The sequence below is a fragment of the Gekko japonicus genome, unplaced genomic scaffold (genome assembly GCF_001447785.1).
Source record: "Gekko japonicus isolate JY-2015 unplaced genomic scaffold, Gekko_japonicus_V1.1 scaffold5695, whole genome shotgun sequence".
NCBI lineage: Eukaryota > Metazoa > Chordata > Lepidosauria > Squamata > Gekkonidae > Gekko > Gekko japonicus.
In genome coordinates this window covers 22,645-35,582 of record NW_015168837.1, presented here as the reverse complement: position 1 = coordinate 35,582, position 12,938 = coordinate 22,645, and the positions used below count along the sequence as shown (strand labels likewise).

The following is a 12,938-nucleotide window of genomic DNA, read 5'->3' as shown; positions in this document are numbered from 1 at the left end:
CACCTAGTAGCTGACTTTTAACTGGAAATGCTGGGGACTGAACCTGGAGTGTTCAGCATACAGAGCAGATGCTCCGTCTCTTAGCTGCATGATCCCAGTTGTGTGTTGGGGGCAGTGTTCCCTCTAAGCTGAGTTAGTGTGAGCTAGCTCACAGTTCTTTAGCCTCCGGCTCACACATTCTGGTCTGAGCTCAGGAAGGATGGGGCTCCAGAGCAAACTGATTTATGCAGTAGCCAAATGGCTCGCTCACAACTTTAATGCCAGTAGCATCACAAAGTGGAATTTTTGCTCACAGGACTCCGCAGCTTAGAGGGAACATTGGTTGGGGGTGTGTGGATCCTGGACCCGGGTTTATGCTTGTGTTTTTCCTGCACATCTCTGAACAAATCATCAGCTCTGTCAGTTCCGATCAGCCATTAGAGTAGGGACGGGACACTGAACTCAGTCAAATCAGTGTCTGATTGAACAGGGCAGCAGATGCAGAGCCTTTTTCTGTGCTCAGACATGTCTAAGTTGGGTCTATCTACATCTTCATTGAGTTTGTTGTTGTTGTTCAGTCGCACAGTCGAGTCCGACTCTTTGCGACGCTATGGACCAGCTCTCGCCAGGCCTTCCGGTCTTCCGCTGTCCTCTGAAGTTTGCTCAACTTCATGTTCGTTGCATCGATGACACTGTCTAACCATTGAGTTAGGACCTTTTATTTGACTTCAGGTAGTTTAATGTCTCCCTCAGCAGTTGCAGATACAATAAGATGACATTTGAAATGTTATTTCTGCATAACATCTGTCATCATTGGTCAGGCATGGTTAGGAAATCCCAAGTCTCATAGCCGCTGTTCTAAATTTCTTTTTTTTTTAAGCCAAAACATTTTTTTAATTATTTTTAACATATAAATGTAACATTAATACAAAGGTTTCTTTGTTACAAGTTGAATACACTCAGGTATTTTCCATTTACGTATATAACAATGAAATAAACATTTTTTTTACAGTGTTTAGCCATATCACAATAGTTTGTACTTAGCTTTTGTAATAGATTCCCAATCAAATTTGTCAAAGGTAAGTTTGTCTATTATGGGATACCATTTCCCTATTGGATTGTACAGTTCACACTCATTTTGGTCTGTAGTATTATGAATTGAAACAGTTTCGTATAAAAAGAAGTCCCATATTTTGGATTGTTCTAAATTTCTTTATAGGTTGAACCAACTAAATACTATGAAGCGTGTGTGATAGATGCCTGTGCTTGTGATACTGGGGGAGATTGCGAATGTTTCTGCACGGCTGTGGCTGCCTATGCTCAGGCATGTAGTGAATTTGGCGTGTGCATATCCTGGAGAACACCCTCAATTTGCCGTGAGTATTAGCCTACACTGTAACTGACAATGAAAATGACATTGGCGGTACTATGGCCGCATTCAGACTGGCAGTTTGACCTGACAGCCAAACGTTTCAGGAGCGTTTCACTAGCAGAGTAAAGGGGCGGGTTCACACAGGCACAGCTGTGGGGCGTCCCCCGGCCATACTCAAGCCGTCTTGTACCGCTTCCCTCCCGAGTTTTAAAAGTACCTGGTGGAAGTGGTAGCAAGCTGTGTGGAGAGCAGGTTGATTCCGGTTCCCTGACGTGTGAACGCAAGCGCTGCTAAGGCGGGAACAACCCGCAGTCGTTGATAATAGGCGCTGGCTGTTTCCGCAGCAGGTGCCCATGTGGCCATCCGCATAGGCGCATGCAGCGAAGCGCAGAAACAGCCACTAACAGCCCACCAGGGGCGGGCCAACAGTGCGAACGCTCCCTTGCGCTTCCTCCACGGTATCCTCCCGCTTCTTTTGCTGCAGTGTGAACGGGAATACCGCAACCAAGCCGTTTGGGTCTGTTCCAGGTCTTCTTTGACGCGACTCCCTAGCACTGCAAACTGCCAGTCTGAACGTGGCCTAAGAATCCGTACTGGAGCATTTGGTTCTAAACACATTTCCCCCCTGGTTCCTCTTAGCTATGTTCTGTGATTATTACAATGCTGAAAGAGAATGCGATTGGCACTACAAACCCTGCGGAGCTCCCTGCATGAAGACGTGTAGGAACCCCAGTGGCAGATGCCTTCATCAATTACCTGGCCTGGAAGGTAAAACAACTTCTTGTCCTTATTCTCACCGACTGAGAAATAATTGTTTCCCATAAGCTCATTTTCTTTGGTTTCCAACAGGGGAGGGCCCATGGCTCAGAGGCAGAGCACATGCTTTGCATACCGGTAGGCAGTGTTGGGAAAGAACTTTCTGTATCTGAGAAATGCGTAAGGAAGCTTCGCATGTTCCGAAACCTTCTTCTAAGCTAAAGTGTAATACATACAAGACTATCAGTTTTTGGAGTAATGTAGAATCTTAGCCATGAACCTGATAATCTGGCGACTCGTTCAAATGTTATAGGCAAGTTCTCAAATCTGTTTGAATGTGTTGGTCGCTGTTACTGCATCTAGGATTTGCTCCGTTGTTGTACCAAACCCACACTGGAACAGAAAAAGATGCGGCTCAAAACCACATTCAGAGATTGAATCTGCATTTGTCTTTCCCACCGGTGTCCCAGCCTTCGTCTTAAAAAAAACTGTCTACATTTGGTTTCGTTTTCACACCTCAACAGTGCTAGCATCCTTTTGCACATCTGCATATGTTTATTGCCCTTCCGTGGCTGCTCCGCTGTCATTGCGCCTCTCCATTGCTTTAAAAGAATCTTTTCCAAACAACATTCAAACAAGCGTAGAGAAAGACGGCGTCACAGCACTACAAAACTGGTTTAAAAATGCAAATGCAGATTCGACCAAATACCACGGGCCAACACCGTACTGATTGCAGAGTCACCCCTGAATAGCCACAAAACGGCCATATATCTATGCGGACAGCCACCATAAAACCAGAGCTCAAGCAAACTGAAAGTGGCATGCAGTCTGGACACTGCCATAAAATTCGAGAATCGATCAAAGCGAAAGTGGCATGCAATGCAGATGGGAATTTCTGTTCCAGGGTGGGTTTGGTAAGACAGCGGAGCAAATGCTAGATGCAGATTCGGCCATCGTTGTTTTTCGTTAAATTGTGAACCAGTAAAAACATGATAACATTGCCCTTTTTCTTTACATGGAAATATCGCACTTGGAAGCATTCGAAAAAGGAGGAAGCCCCAGCGTTTGCACAAAAGAATTCATGAGCACAACTTCTTCTCTTTTTAAAGAGTATGGAGGAAATGAAAGGAACAGCTTTTTGGGGCACAGATCTATTTTACACCTTCATGTGTGTGTGTGTCTTTCTCCATTTGCAGGCTGCTACCCATACTGTCCAGCAGATAAGCCCTATTTCAATGAGGAGGAGATGAAATGTGTCGACCAATGTGGCTGCTATGATGCTGCGGATAACTATTATCCACCAGGAACACACTTTGACTTAAGAGACACATGTCAGTCATGGTACGTGTATACAGTCTATTAATATCAAGATAAACTAATATAGCAGAGTTTGTGGTTAGCTCCGCGTTCCCAGTTTCCATTCTGTTTATTCCAAGGATGGCCTGCTGTTATCAGCTATTGACAAAAAACAATGGCCAGAAGTTAATTGGTGAAAGCAATATTTTAAAGTTGATTTTACATAGGCAATAAAACAAAGAGTGATTCACACATGGAATTCACTGCCACAGGAGGTGGTGGCGGCTATAAGCATGGACGGCTTCAAAAGGGAATTAGATAGGCATATGGAGCAGAGGTCCATCAGTGGCTATTAGCCACAAGGTATAGATAGGGGCTCTGGGGCAAGTGATGCTCTGTCTTCTTGGTGCTTGGGGGGGCCAACAGTGGGAGGGCTTCTAATGTCCTGGCCCCACTGGTGGACCTCCTGATGGCGCCTGGTATTTTTGGTCACTGTGTGACAGAATGTTGGACTAGATGGGCCTTTGGCCTGATCCAACATTGGCGTCTCTTATGTTCTTATGTACCTGAAGACCAACATTTATAAGCTTATTCTCCCTTACATTTTTGTATCTGAGTTGTAAATAGATTTCTTTTACAGCTTGTTGCTCAGGCGTATTCAGTGCTGACAAATAATATTTGCATCACTTAAAAAAAACAACAACAAACATTTTATTGAACAGGTATAAAAAAAAGACATACAAAAGTTTCACTCTATTACACTCTAATTTATACCCATTTTTTTCTCTTACTCCCCTACCCCGTTACATGGCTTCCCACAGTGCATTTTCCCCTTTAATACTCCCTTGTTCTTTAGTTCTAAATTTTACCTTAATATAAATTCATCCTTCCGGTAACAGTGCTTTCATGCATTTCAATTTCTTATCTTTTCCTTTCTAGTCCGTTCCATAACTATCAAGATTTATCAACTAGTTAAATCAATTCTAATAGCAATCCAAGCTTCTCAAAGTATTTTTAACTAATACAATCAATTCTAATAACTGTCCAAACTTATCAACTTTGTTTCAGCATATTCTTTAAAATCGTTTCAACATATTCTTTAAAATCTTTCCATTCTTCGTAAAACTCTTCATCTTCTTTACCATTGAGTTTCTTTGTCAATTTGTCCATTTCAGCCATAAAAAGCATTTTTTTTATCCAGTCCCATATTTCTGGTACTTTATCTTGTTTCCAATATTGCGCAAATGTCATTCAATATTGCGCAAATGTCATGAGTTCCTCTGTTAAATAGAGGAATCTGTGGATTCAAAAATAATGAATTGGATATATTGCCTTCATCTAGATTACTGTGTGCAAGGGAGTATAGAACAAGTGGTCAGATGGTTCAAGGTTATAGAAACAAGTGGTCAGATGGTTCAAGATTAGGAGGGCACCAGGTATTCTCTTACATTGTCAAGACTATAGAATATAATAGGAACACTATTTTATAGAGACTGAATACAGTTACAGTTTAAAATACAGTTACTGGTTACACATATCCATTTGCTTCCTTTAAACTTACCCATCCGGGTAATGAAATGTTGTTGGATATTTTGAGAGGGAACAAGATTGCTTCAGTGGACTTTTTTTTTCAGCAGCAGAAAATCTGGTTGATCCAACCCAAAATAACAAACAAATTCAATGAATATCCTTATTTATGCTTCAACCATATTTATTTACTAAGAACAGTCCTTTTCCTAGTACCTATCTTTACTTAATCACCATTTCTGTGCTGCCTTTGGGAGAGATTTTGTGGCTCAGTTTTTAAAATACAGTTACTGGGTACACATATCCATTTGCTTCCTTTAAACTTACCCATCCGGGTAATGAAATGTTGTTGGATATTTTGAGAGGGAACAAGATGAAGATAAATTTAAGTATAACCAAAACATAAGCACAAGCGAAACAGAGCAGTTGATAAACACACTTGTTCCAGAAACTGGTGCAAGACAGGTTATTGTATGTGCAGGGGTCATTTCGTAGAAAAAGAGATGCAGGAGCTCATTAGCATAACTTATTTGCATAGGCCACACCCCCTGACATCACAGGAAGTGTGTCAGAAGGCAACACCCACCGCTCAGGCTCCACTGGACTGTTTTGGATTGCTAGCTTTTTTGGGGGGGAATATGCAGATCTGTCCTTGCAGAGGAGGGAGAGCTTGTACCTGAATAAAACTTAGTCTTAAAGCTGCCACTGGACTGTCTTGGACCGGAGGGGGGGGGGACTCTGCAACTTACCTGGCTGCTTCTTGCTCTGACTGAGGACAGGGGGTGGGGCTTGTTGCATGTGCCCGCCCCCTGGGCTCTTTACTCCCGGAGCTCTGCTCCTGTGCGCTCCTGCAGGAAATGACCCCTGTGTATGTGTAATATTGGAAGGTGGTCATTCAAAGAGCATAAGCATGAGAGTGCTCCAAATATAGAAAAGCATTGCTATTTTAATCTATGCAGGTATTAGCATTTAGGAAGTGCATTCCAGCTGAAAACTGCTTCAACAGAATTACACTCAGTGGACTGCATCCTACCAATGAGGAGCAGAAAGTGCTTCCCAGCTTTCTAGCAGCCTCCTGAGATCTCCAGAAAGTTGGAGCTCAGAGTCACAGGAGCCCCATAAACAAAAGTCATAGCTGCAGTGAACAGAGAGAATCAGCTGACGTTGCACCTTTTTGTTCTGCCCTTGGCAGAGTTTCCACAATGCAAGAGGCTCCACTTAGGGGTGTGCATTCAGTTTAACTGAGCTGAAAAAATATCCTAAGGTCCCTGCCACATGGAAGAAAAAACACACGAGCAAAGTGCGGCTATTCAGAGCCGCACCAAAAGAAACACGCGGCGGCGGGATCCCATTGATCCCCTGAGCTGCCGTGCCGTTGCTCCCCAGCACAATCAGATGCCGGGGAGGAAGCCACCAAGCGGAGCGGGAGGCCGCTGGCTGTGCATGCGTGCACATGCGCAGTTCGGCTGGGAGCCTCAGTTGCTCCAGAAGATGGACGCTTGGGCGATCCAACGGCCGCTGCTCGGGAGGTGGGGGTTTTTTACAGTGGATTTTCGGCCGGAAGGGTCGGATCGGGGACAGGTGCGCACCGCTTCCCAGACGTTGCCGTGGGATTGTGCCCATTTGCTGCGTGCCCATTTGCTGCGCCCCCTATCCATCCCTCTCCCGGCCCAAACTCTTTCGTGTGACCGGGGCCTAAAAATATCTTACCAGTATTTCCCAGGTATTTTTAAGCCAGTTACTGAAGGGGCTCAATTTTGGCTTTCCAGAATTTCACAGGATAGCCAAACCTAAAGAGCATTTAAAGGGATTGCGGTCCCTTTAAATGCCTCCTCCAAGCTATGCAACTCCACGGTGAGTTCACCCAGAAGGCGTTTAAGGGGCTTGCTGTCCCTTTAAATGCCTTTTGGGTGAACTCGCCATTTGGAGAAGTTGTTTAAGAGGACTATGATCCCATTAAACGCCTATGGACTCTCGCTGCAAAGTCATGATGCTTGGAGAAGGCATTTAAAGGGACCAATCCCTTTAAATGTCTTTTTTCCTCCATTGAAAGCAATGGGGGAGGGGGGCACGTTCTTTGGGGGCCCATAGAATGGACCCCTGGTCCAATCTCTTTTAAACTTGGAGAGTTTTTTTAGAAGAGGCACCAGCAGCTATGCTGCAAATTTGGTGCCTCTGCCTCAAAAACAGCCTCCCCCCAGAGCCCCAGATATCCCCGGATCAATTCTCCATTATAGCTTTTGGGCACCATTGACTATATTGGTCCCCACGAGGCATAATGGAACCAGAAAAATTCAGCTTTCCAGAATATTTACTGAATCCAAATACTATACTGGTATTGGGATTTGAGAATATTGGGAAATGCCTATATTTTGGGGGTTCAATAATCTGAACCCGAAAAATACCGGGTTTTTTTTTTGGTTGTTGTTGTTGTTTTTGCACAACCCTAGCTCCATTGGCTCAAGAGTGAAGTGGGCACAATGTCACCCGATTCTCCTTTACAGCAGTGGCACTATGCCTCATGGCATTTTATCCAGAGGGCTCTGATGATTCTGAACATCAGCTTTGCAGAGATTTCAGGGGGCTACGGGGGAAGAGGGGAGAAAAGCACCTTCTGCTTGCTTCTGTAGAATCCATCCCCAGTGAAATGAAGCTGTAGAAGGAACTAAGCAGAAGCAGGAATATACTTTTTGTGGATCTTCATTCTCACAGGTCTTATTGTTGTTGTTGTTTTCTTACAGTACATGCACCAGTGAAGGGATAGAGTGCAACTTCAATGATCAAGGTAATTGGTAGAGATTTGTGAATGGCAACTTGAGTAACTGTATCATAGGATGATGCCTGACTAAAGTCATCCTTCTTCCTCTAAATTTCAGCATGCTACTGCCATTACGAAGGAAGGGAATATATCTACAAGGAAATCATTTACAACACCACAGATGGTCTGGGTTGGTGCATAACGGCAACCTGTGATGTTAATGGAACAATCCATCGAGCTGACTACAAATGCGCAGGACTTACCACCACACTGCCACCATTTACGTTTACTACCATTCCATCTACAAGTGGAGCAGGTATTTGTTCGAATAAACATTGCGCATGTTATATAATACTGACCATGCCACATTCATATCAGCATTGAGATATATGAAAAAAGATCACTCTGAAAGTTGCTGTGTCATTGGCGTTCTGTGACTGGAACTCACTGTCCTAAAAATACTTGTGACTGAGTAGAGATTCGTTCAATTCCCCCTTGCTATTTCCCTGCCCAAAAATGCCACACACACACACAACTGCAAGAACTGACCCCCCTCCATAGGTTTCTCAGTCCTTCATCAGTCCCAAACTCGGGGGCAGGGGGTAGGTGGGGTAGCCTTACTCATCTGGGAGGATTTCTCCTTCAAACCACTCCCCACCCCAAAAGTCTCCAACATTGATTGTGTCGGCCTTGTGTGGGACAGGGAGGTTACCTTAGCTGTCTGCCTAGTGTACCGACTGCCTAGTGCACCAGCCAACAGCCTGCTGGGCCTCTTGGAGGCTGTAGCTGGGTGCACCTTGGAATTCCCCAAAATTTTAAATCTTGGGGACTTCAATTGTCCACGTCGATGAGGCTGCAACCTCCACTCAGGCTTCAGATCTGGTGTCTTCCATGGCAGCACTGGGACGAACCCAATTTGTATCAGGTCCCACACACCAAGTGGAGGAGGAGGAGATTGGATTTACACCCCATCCTTCACAACCCAAAGGTGTCTCAGAGCAGCTTACAAACTCCTTTCCCTTCCCCTCCCCACAACAGACACCCTGGGAGGTAGGTGGGGCTGAGAGAGCTCTTGACAGAAACTGCTCTTTTTCAAGAACAGCTCTTATCAGAACTACAGCTTTCCCAAGGTCATCCAGCCAGGTGCAAGTGGAGGAGTGGGGAATGAAAACCCGGTTCTCCCAGATTAGAGTCCGCGCCCTTAACCACTACGCCAAACTGGCTCTTAAGTGGGCCACATGTTGGATTTGATTTTTTGGTATGGGGATAGATGTGGATCTGACTTCAAGGGAGGAAGTGCCATGGTCTGACCACTTGGTTTTGAAGGCCCAGCTGGGTGTTCCTACCCCTCCTCATCTAGGCGGCGAGCTAATTTATGTTTGCCTGCAGAGACAAATGGATCCAGTTGGTTTCCATAATGCTCTGCGGGATCCGATGCCTTCCAGTGCCTCATTAGATGAGCTGATAGAGGACTGGAATCTCCATCTCTCTGGAGCCATTGATGAGGTTGCCCCCCAACACCCTCTGAGATGCTGTCCTTTAGGGCTTTGAGGAGATCAGAGATCTAAGGCACTGTGAGGATGTCGTATTATAGTTGCCCAGTTAGTACAAGGGAATTCTGATTTCAGGTGATCGTGCCATTTGTTAGGTGGTCTTTGACAGGTGATACGAAGCCATCAATTGGCAATATGTGTGGACTGGCCATTATAGCCATCAGAGAATTTCCCCATGAACCTATGATCTGCTCCCCCCCCACACACAGACACACTTGAACTGGTCCAGCCCAGGCTAGAGGAGCTATGTGTGGCCTGGAAAAGGTGGTGCCCAGCCCAGGCAAACTGTGCGTAGCCAGCACATGGCCCGTGGAAGACAGTGCATGGCTCAAGTGAGCTTTGCACAGCCCAGGGAATGCTCTGCCCTGACGTAGGCCAGCCTGTTTACAGTCTGGGGAAGGCAGCACCCTGGCCTGAGTGAGCCATAGGTGCCCTAGCCCAGGTGAGGCAGTAACCAGCCTAGGTGAGCCATGTGTAGTTTGGGGAAGATGATCCGGGGACCAGATGAGATGTGTGCCGATACAGTCACTCAAGCAGAGCTGAGCAGGGCATGCAGACAAATGCACCGGGGCCCGGCAGAGCTGCAAGAGGTGCCAGCTGCTGCTTTCTCCCTCCCTCCTTCCTTCCTTCCCTCCTTTGTGAGGGTAAGGTCGGTAAGGCCAGGGAGCAGAGCCATTGTCCAGGGCCTTTTTTCCCCTCCCAAGCTGTCAATGAGTGGCAGGGTGCTTCTTGTACAGAATTCCCCCAAATTAAAAGCTCTTTGGGGGGGAAATGCCATGCTCATCAGTTATTTCACCTGTATGGAACTAGTCCGGGCTATTTATGGGGCAGGAACGTGCAGGAATGGAGTTCCAGCTGGCTTCAGAGTTGGCCATGCCCACTACAGCCAAAACCTCTACGTGCCTGGCTACAAAGGGAAGGCCTGGAGGGGGCTCCGAGGTGGGCGGGCCAGGGGGCCCCCTGGAAGGATCGGGGAGGCATTTAGATGCCTCCCCATGCCTTCCCCGGCATTTCCGAGGGCCAGCTTGCCCAGGCTCCCCACAGCCACAGCCTTCCCTTCAAGGGGGGGGCAAGCCAAGGGAAGGCATGGGGTGTGGCCTAACATGCTAATAAGCCATGCTGTCAGAGTGTGGTGTGATATGCTAATGAGTTTCTGCTATTGGGTGAGGCCTATTATGCTGACGAGCTCCTGCTGGGCTTTTTCTACCAAAAAAAGCCCTGGAACTAGTCAAATTAAAAGGAAACATCTACAGAACGATGTAATTACTACCATAAAAGGTCCACAATAAACGCTGTAGCAGAAACGGCAGAAGCAGCAAACCTCTGTAGAACATTCGTGCCTATGGATGAGGCTGGTGGTCTAGAGTCACCCAGGTAGTCACGCAGGGATCAGCAATGCCAGCTAAAGCTCAATCTGTGTCTCTCCAGCAACATGCGTAGAGTCGTCAGTTGTGTACTGCCAGGTGGGGCTCTATGGGTCCTTTATCTCACCTGATAACTAGGTGTCACGACAGGGCCAGTGGGGCAAGGCAGAGAGGGAGAGTTTACAGTCCAGTCCAAGAGTCAAGCCAGAGAGATCAAGAGAGTCCGAGCAAAAGTCCCAAGCACACAAAGCCAAGCCGTAGTGTTCACAAAAAGAAGAACAAAAAAAAGCCAGTATCGTAGTCAGGAAGCATAGCCAAGGATCAAGAGCCAGAGGGGGTTGTCAAAATGCGGACTGGAGTCAGGAACCGGGAAAATCAGTCAAGAGCCAAACAGAGTCAGAGGTGCAGAGCTTCTGGTCCAACTGACAAGTTTGCCAGCACAGTTTGCTAGCAGCCAGCGGTCTGTTCAAATAGCGTGCTGGGTCGTTATCTCATTAGCACGGCTTCGCAAAGTCCTTGATTCTGTTAGTAATCTGGCCTTAATGATCGCCAACCGCTGCAAGCGTGCCTCCTTGTGCCTAGTTGCCAGATCCCGGCATCTCTGATTCCTCAGCCTGTCAACAGGTGGCAAATAGCCAGAGTTATCGGTGCACAGGAGATCAGCACGTTCCTGCAGCAAGTTGCTATGGTACAAATAGATGGTTTCTCCGTTTTGCAAAACTGTTCTTAAAATCAACCTGGAAACACTCCTTGAGATTCTGGTTTCATGACAACACACAAACCACCATACATTCGTTTGGATGAAAGGACAAATCGTGGTTGAACTTGCCCGTGTCCTACTTGCTGGAACAGCTGATGCCAAATAATAGCAACAAAATAAACATGCAGCATTTTAAAATATCTGAAACTTTCTCATGAGTGAGTGAAACTTACAAGTTAACGGCATAGGTTTATTATGTAATGCATTAAATTACAAATAATTCAGAAATACCATAAGCTGAGAGGCCATTACCAACTGAGACTTAAATTAAGTAAGATGCTAGAAGAACCCTTTTGGGATCATAGGTAAACACTAGCCATTCTGTGAGAGGCTGAAATTCAGACTAGGATTGCAAAGCAGAACTGAAAAGTTGTCTCTTCACCCTGCACCGTTTTCTCTAACTCAAACTCTCCCCAGAGATGCTGCATCACCATTGGCTGATAAAATTAGATAATCAATATGTTGGCTCCAGTGCTCCCTCTAAGCCGTGGAGTATTGTGAGCAAAAATTCTACCTAGAGAGCGACTGGCATTAAAGTTGTGAGTGAGCGATTTGGCTCCTGCATCAATTAGTTTGCTCTGGAGGTATCCTTCCTGAGCTAAGACAAAAATGTGTGAGTCAGAGGCTAAGAAACTGTAAACTAGCTTACACTAACTCATCCTTAGAAGGAACACTGCCTCTATGTTTCCCAACCTACCAGCTTCAAGAGAACCTATGGGGAGAGAAAAATGGAGTGCAGGAAAAGAGATAAAACTCCACTCATCATATGTAAATCATTGAAAAGCTAGAGATGTTATTAGCTTGATCCTCAAATACAAAAATAGTGTTGTGATTACATACATAATGCAGCTGGAATAGTTTCTCATAAATATATGAAAACATTGTCATTACCATCTATAACAATGCATAAAATCAGAAAGACTAATTTTTTAAAAACAGAGTAAATTTTTTTTACAAAAAAGCGTAAATATGACGATTGAAAAAACTAAACCAAACTTATTATTTAATACAGAACCAACACCACCAGGAACAACAGCATGTGTCCATAAAGTATGTGAATGGTCAGAATGGTATGATCTCAACTATCCAACATTTGGAGAAAACAACGGAGATTATGAAACACCGGATAATATTAGAGCCAAGGGACACAATGTATGTAAACTTCCAGAGGAAGTAGAATGCAGAGCTGAACGATTCCCCAACATAAAAGTAGAATACCTGAAACAAAATATACAGTGTACCAAAAGCAGTGGATTAATATGCAATAACAAAGATCAAACACCACCAATCTGCTACAATTACCAGATCAAGTTTTTATGCTGCATATACGCACCATGTGGCATGTCATCACCAACGCCCATTACCACATCGCATGGAGTAACGACACCCACTGTCTCAATATCCATGACATCCCAGGGCACTGAACACACCATTTGCCAACCTGAATGTTCCTGGACCAAATGGTTTGATGTGTCCCAACCAACATCTGACCTAGATAGCGGCGACGATGAAACCATCACAAACATCCGAAAACACGGGGAAAAGGTCTGCACAAACCCTCAGTACGTAGAGT

General features: G+C 45.4%; 1 protein-coding gene across 1 annotated transcript in view; it reads left to right on the top strand.

The window, feature by feature from the left end:
- The window catches only part of LOC107114305 (mucin-5AC-like), a gene marked incomplete at its 5' end in the record, with an annotated part of 23,171 nt that overhangs the window by 7,598 nt on the left and 2,635 nt on the right, over positions 1-12,938 (top strand). The window contains 5 exons of the mRNA XM_015415752.1: positions 1,199-1,355; positions 1,991-2,119; positions 3,304-3,448; positions 7,672-7,715; positions 7,807-8,004. Coding sequence (XP_015271238.1) covers positions 1,199-1,355; positions 1,991-2,119; positions 3,304-3,448; positions 7,672-7,715; positions 7,807-8,004 — 673 coding nt within the window. The remainder of the gene's footprint in view (positions 1-1,198; positions 1,356-1,990; positions 2,120-3,303; positions 3,449-7,671; positions 7,716-7,806; positions 8,005-12,938) is intronic.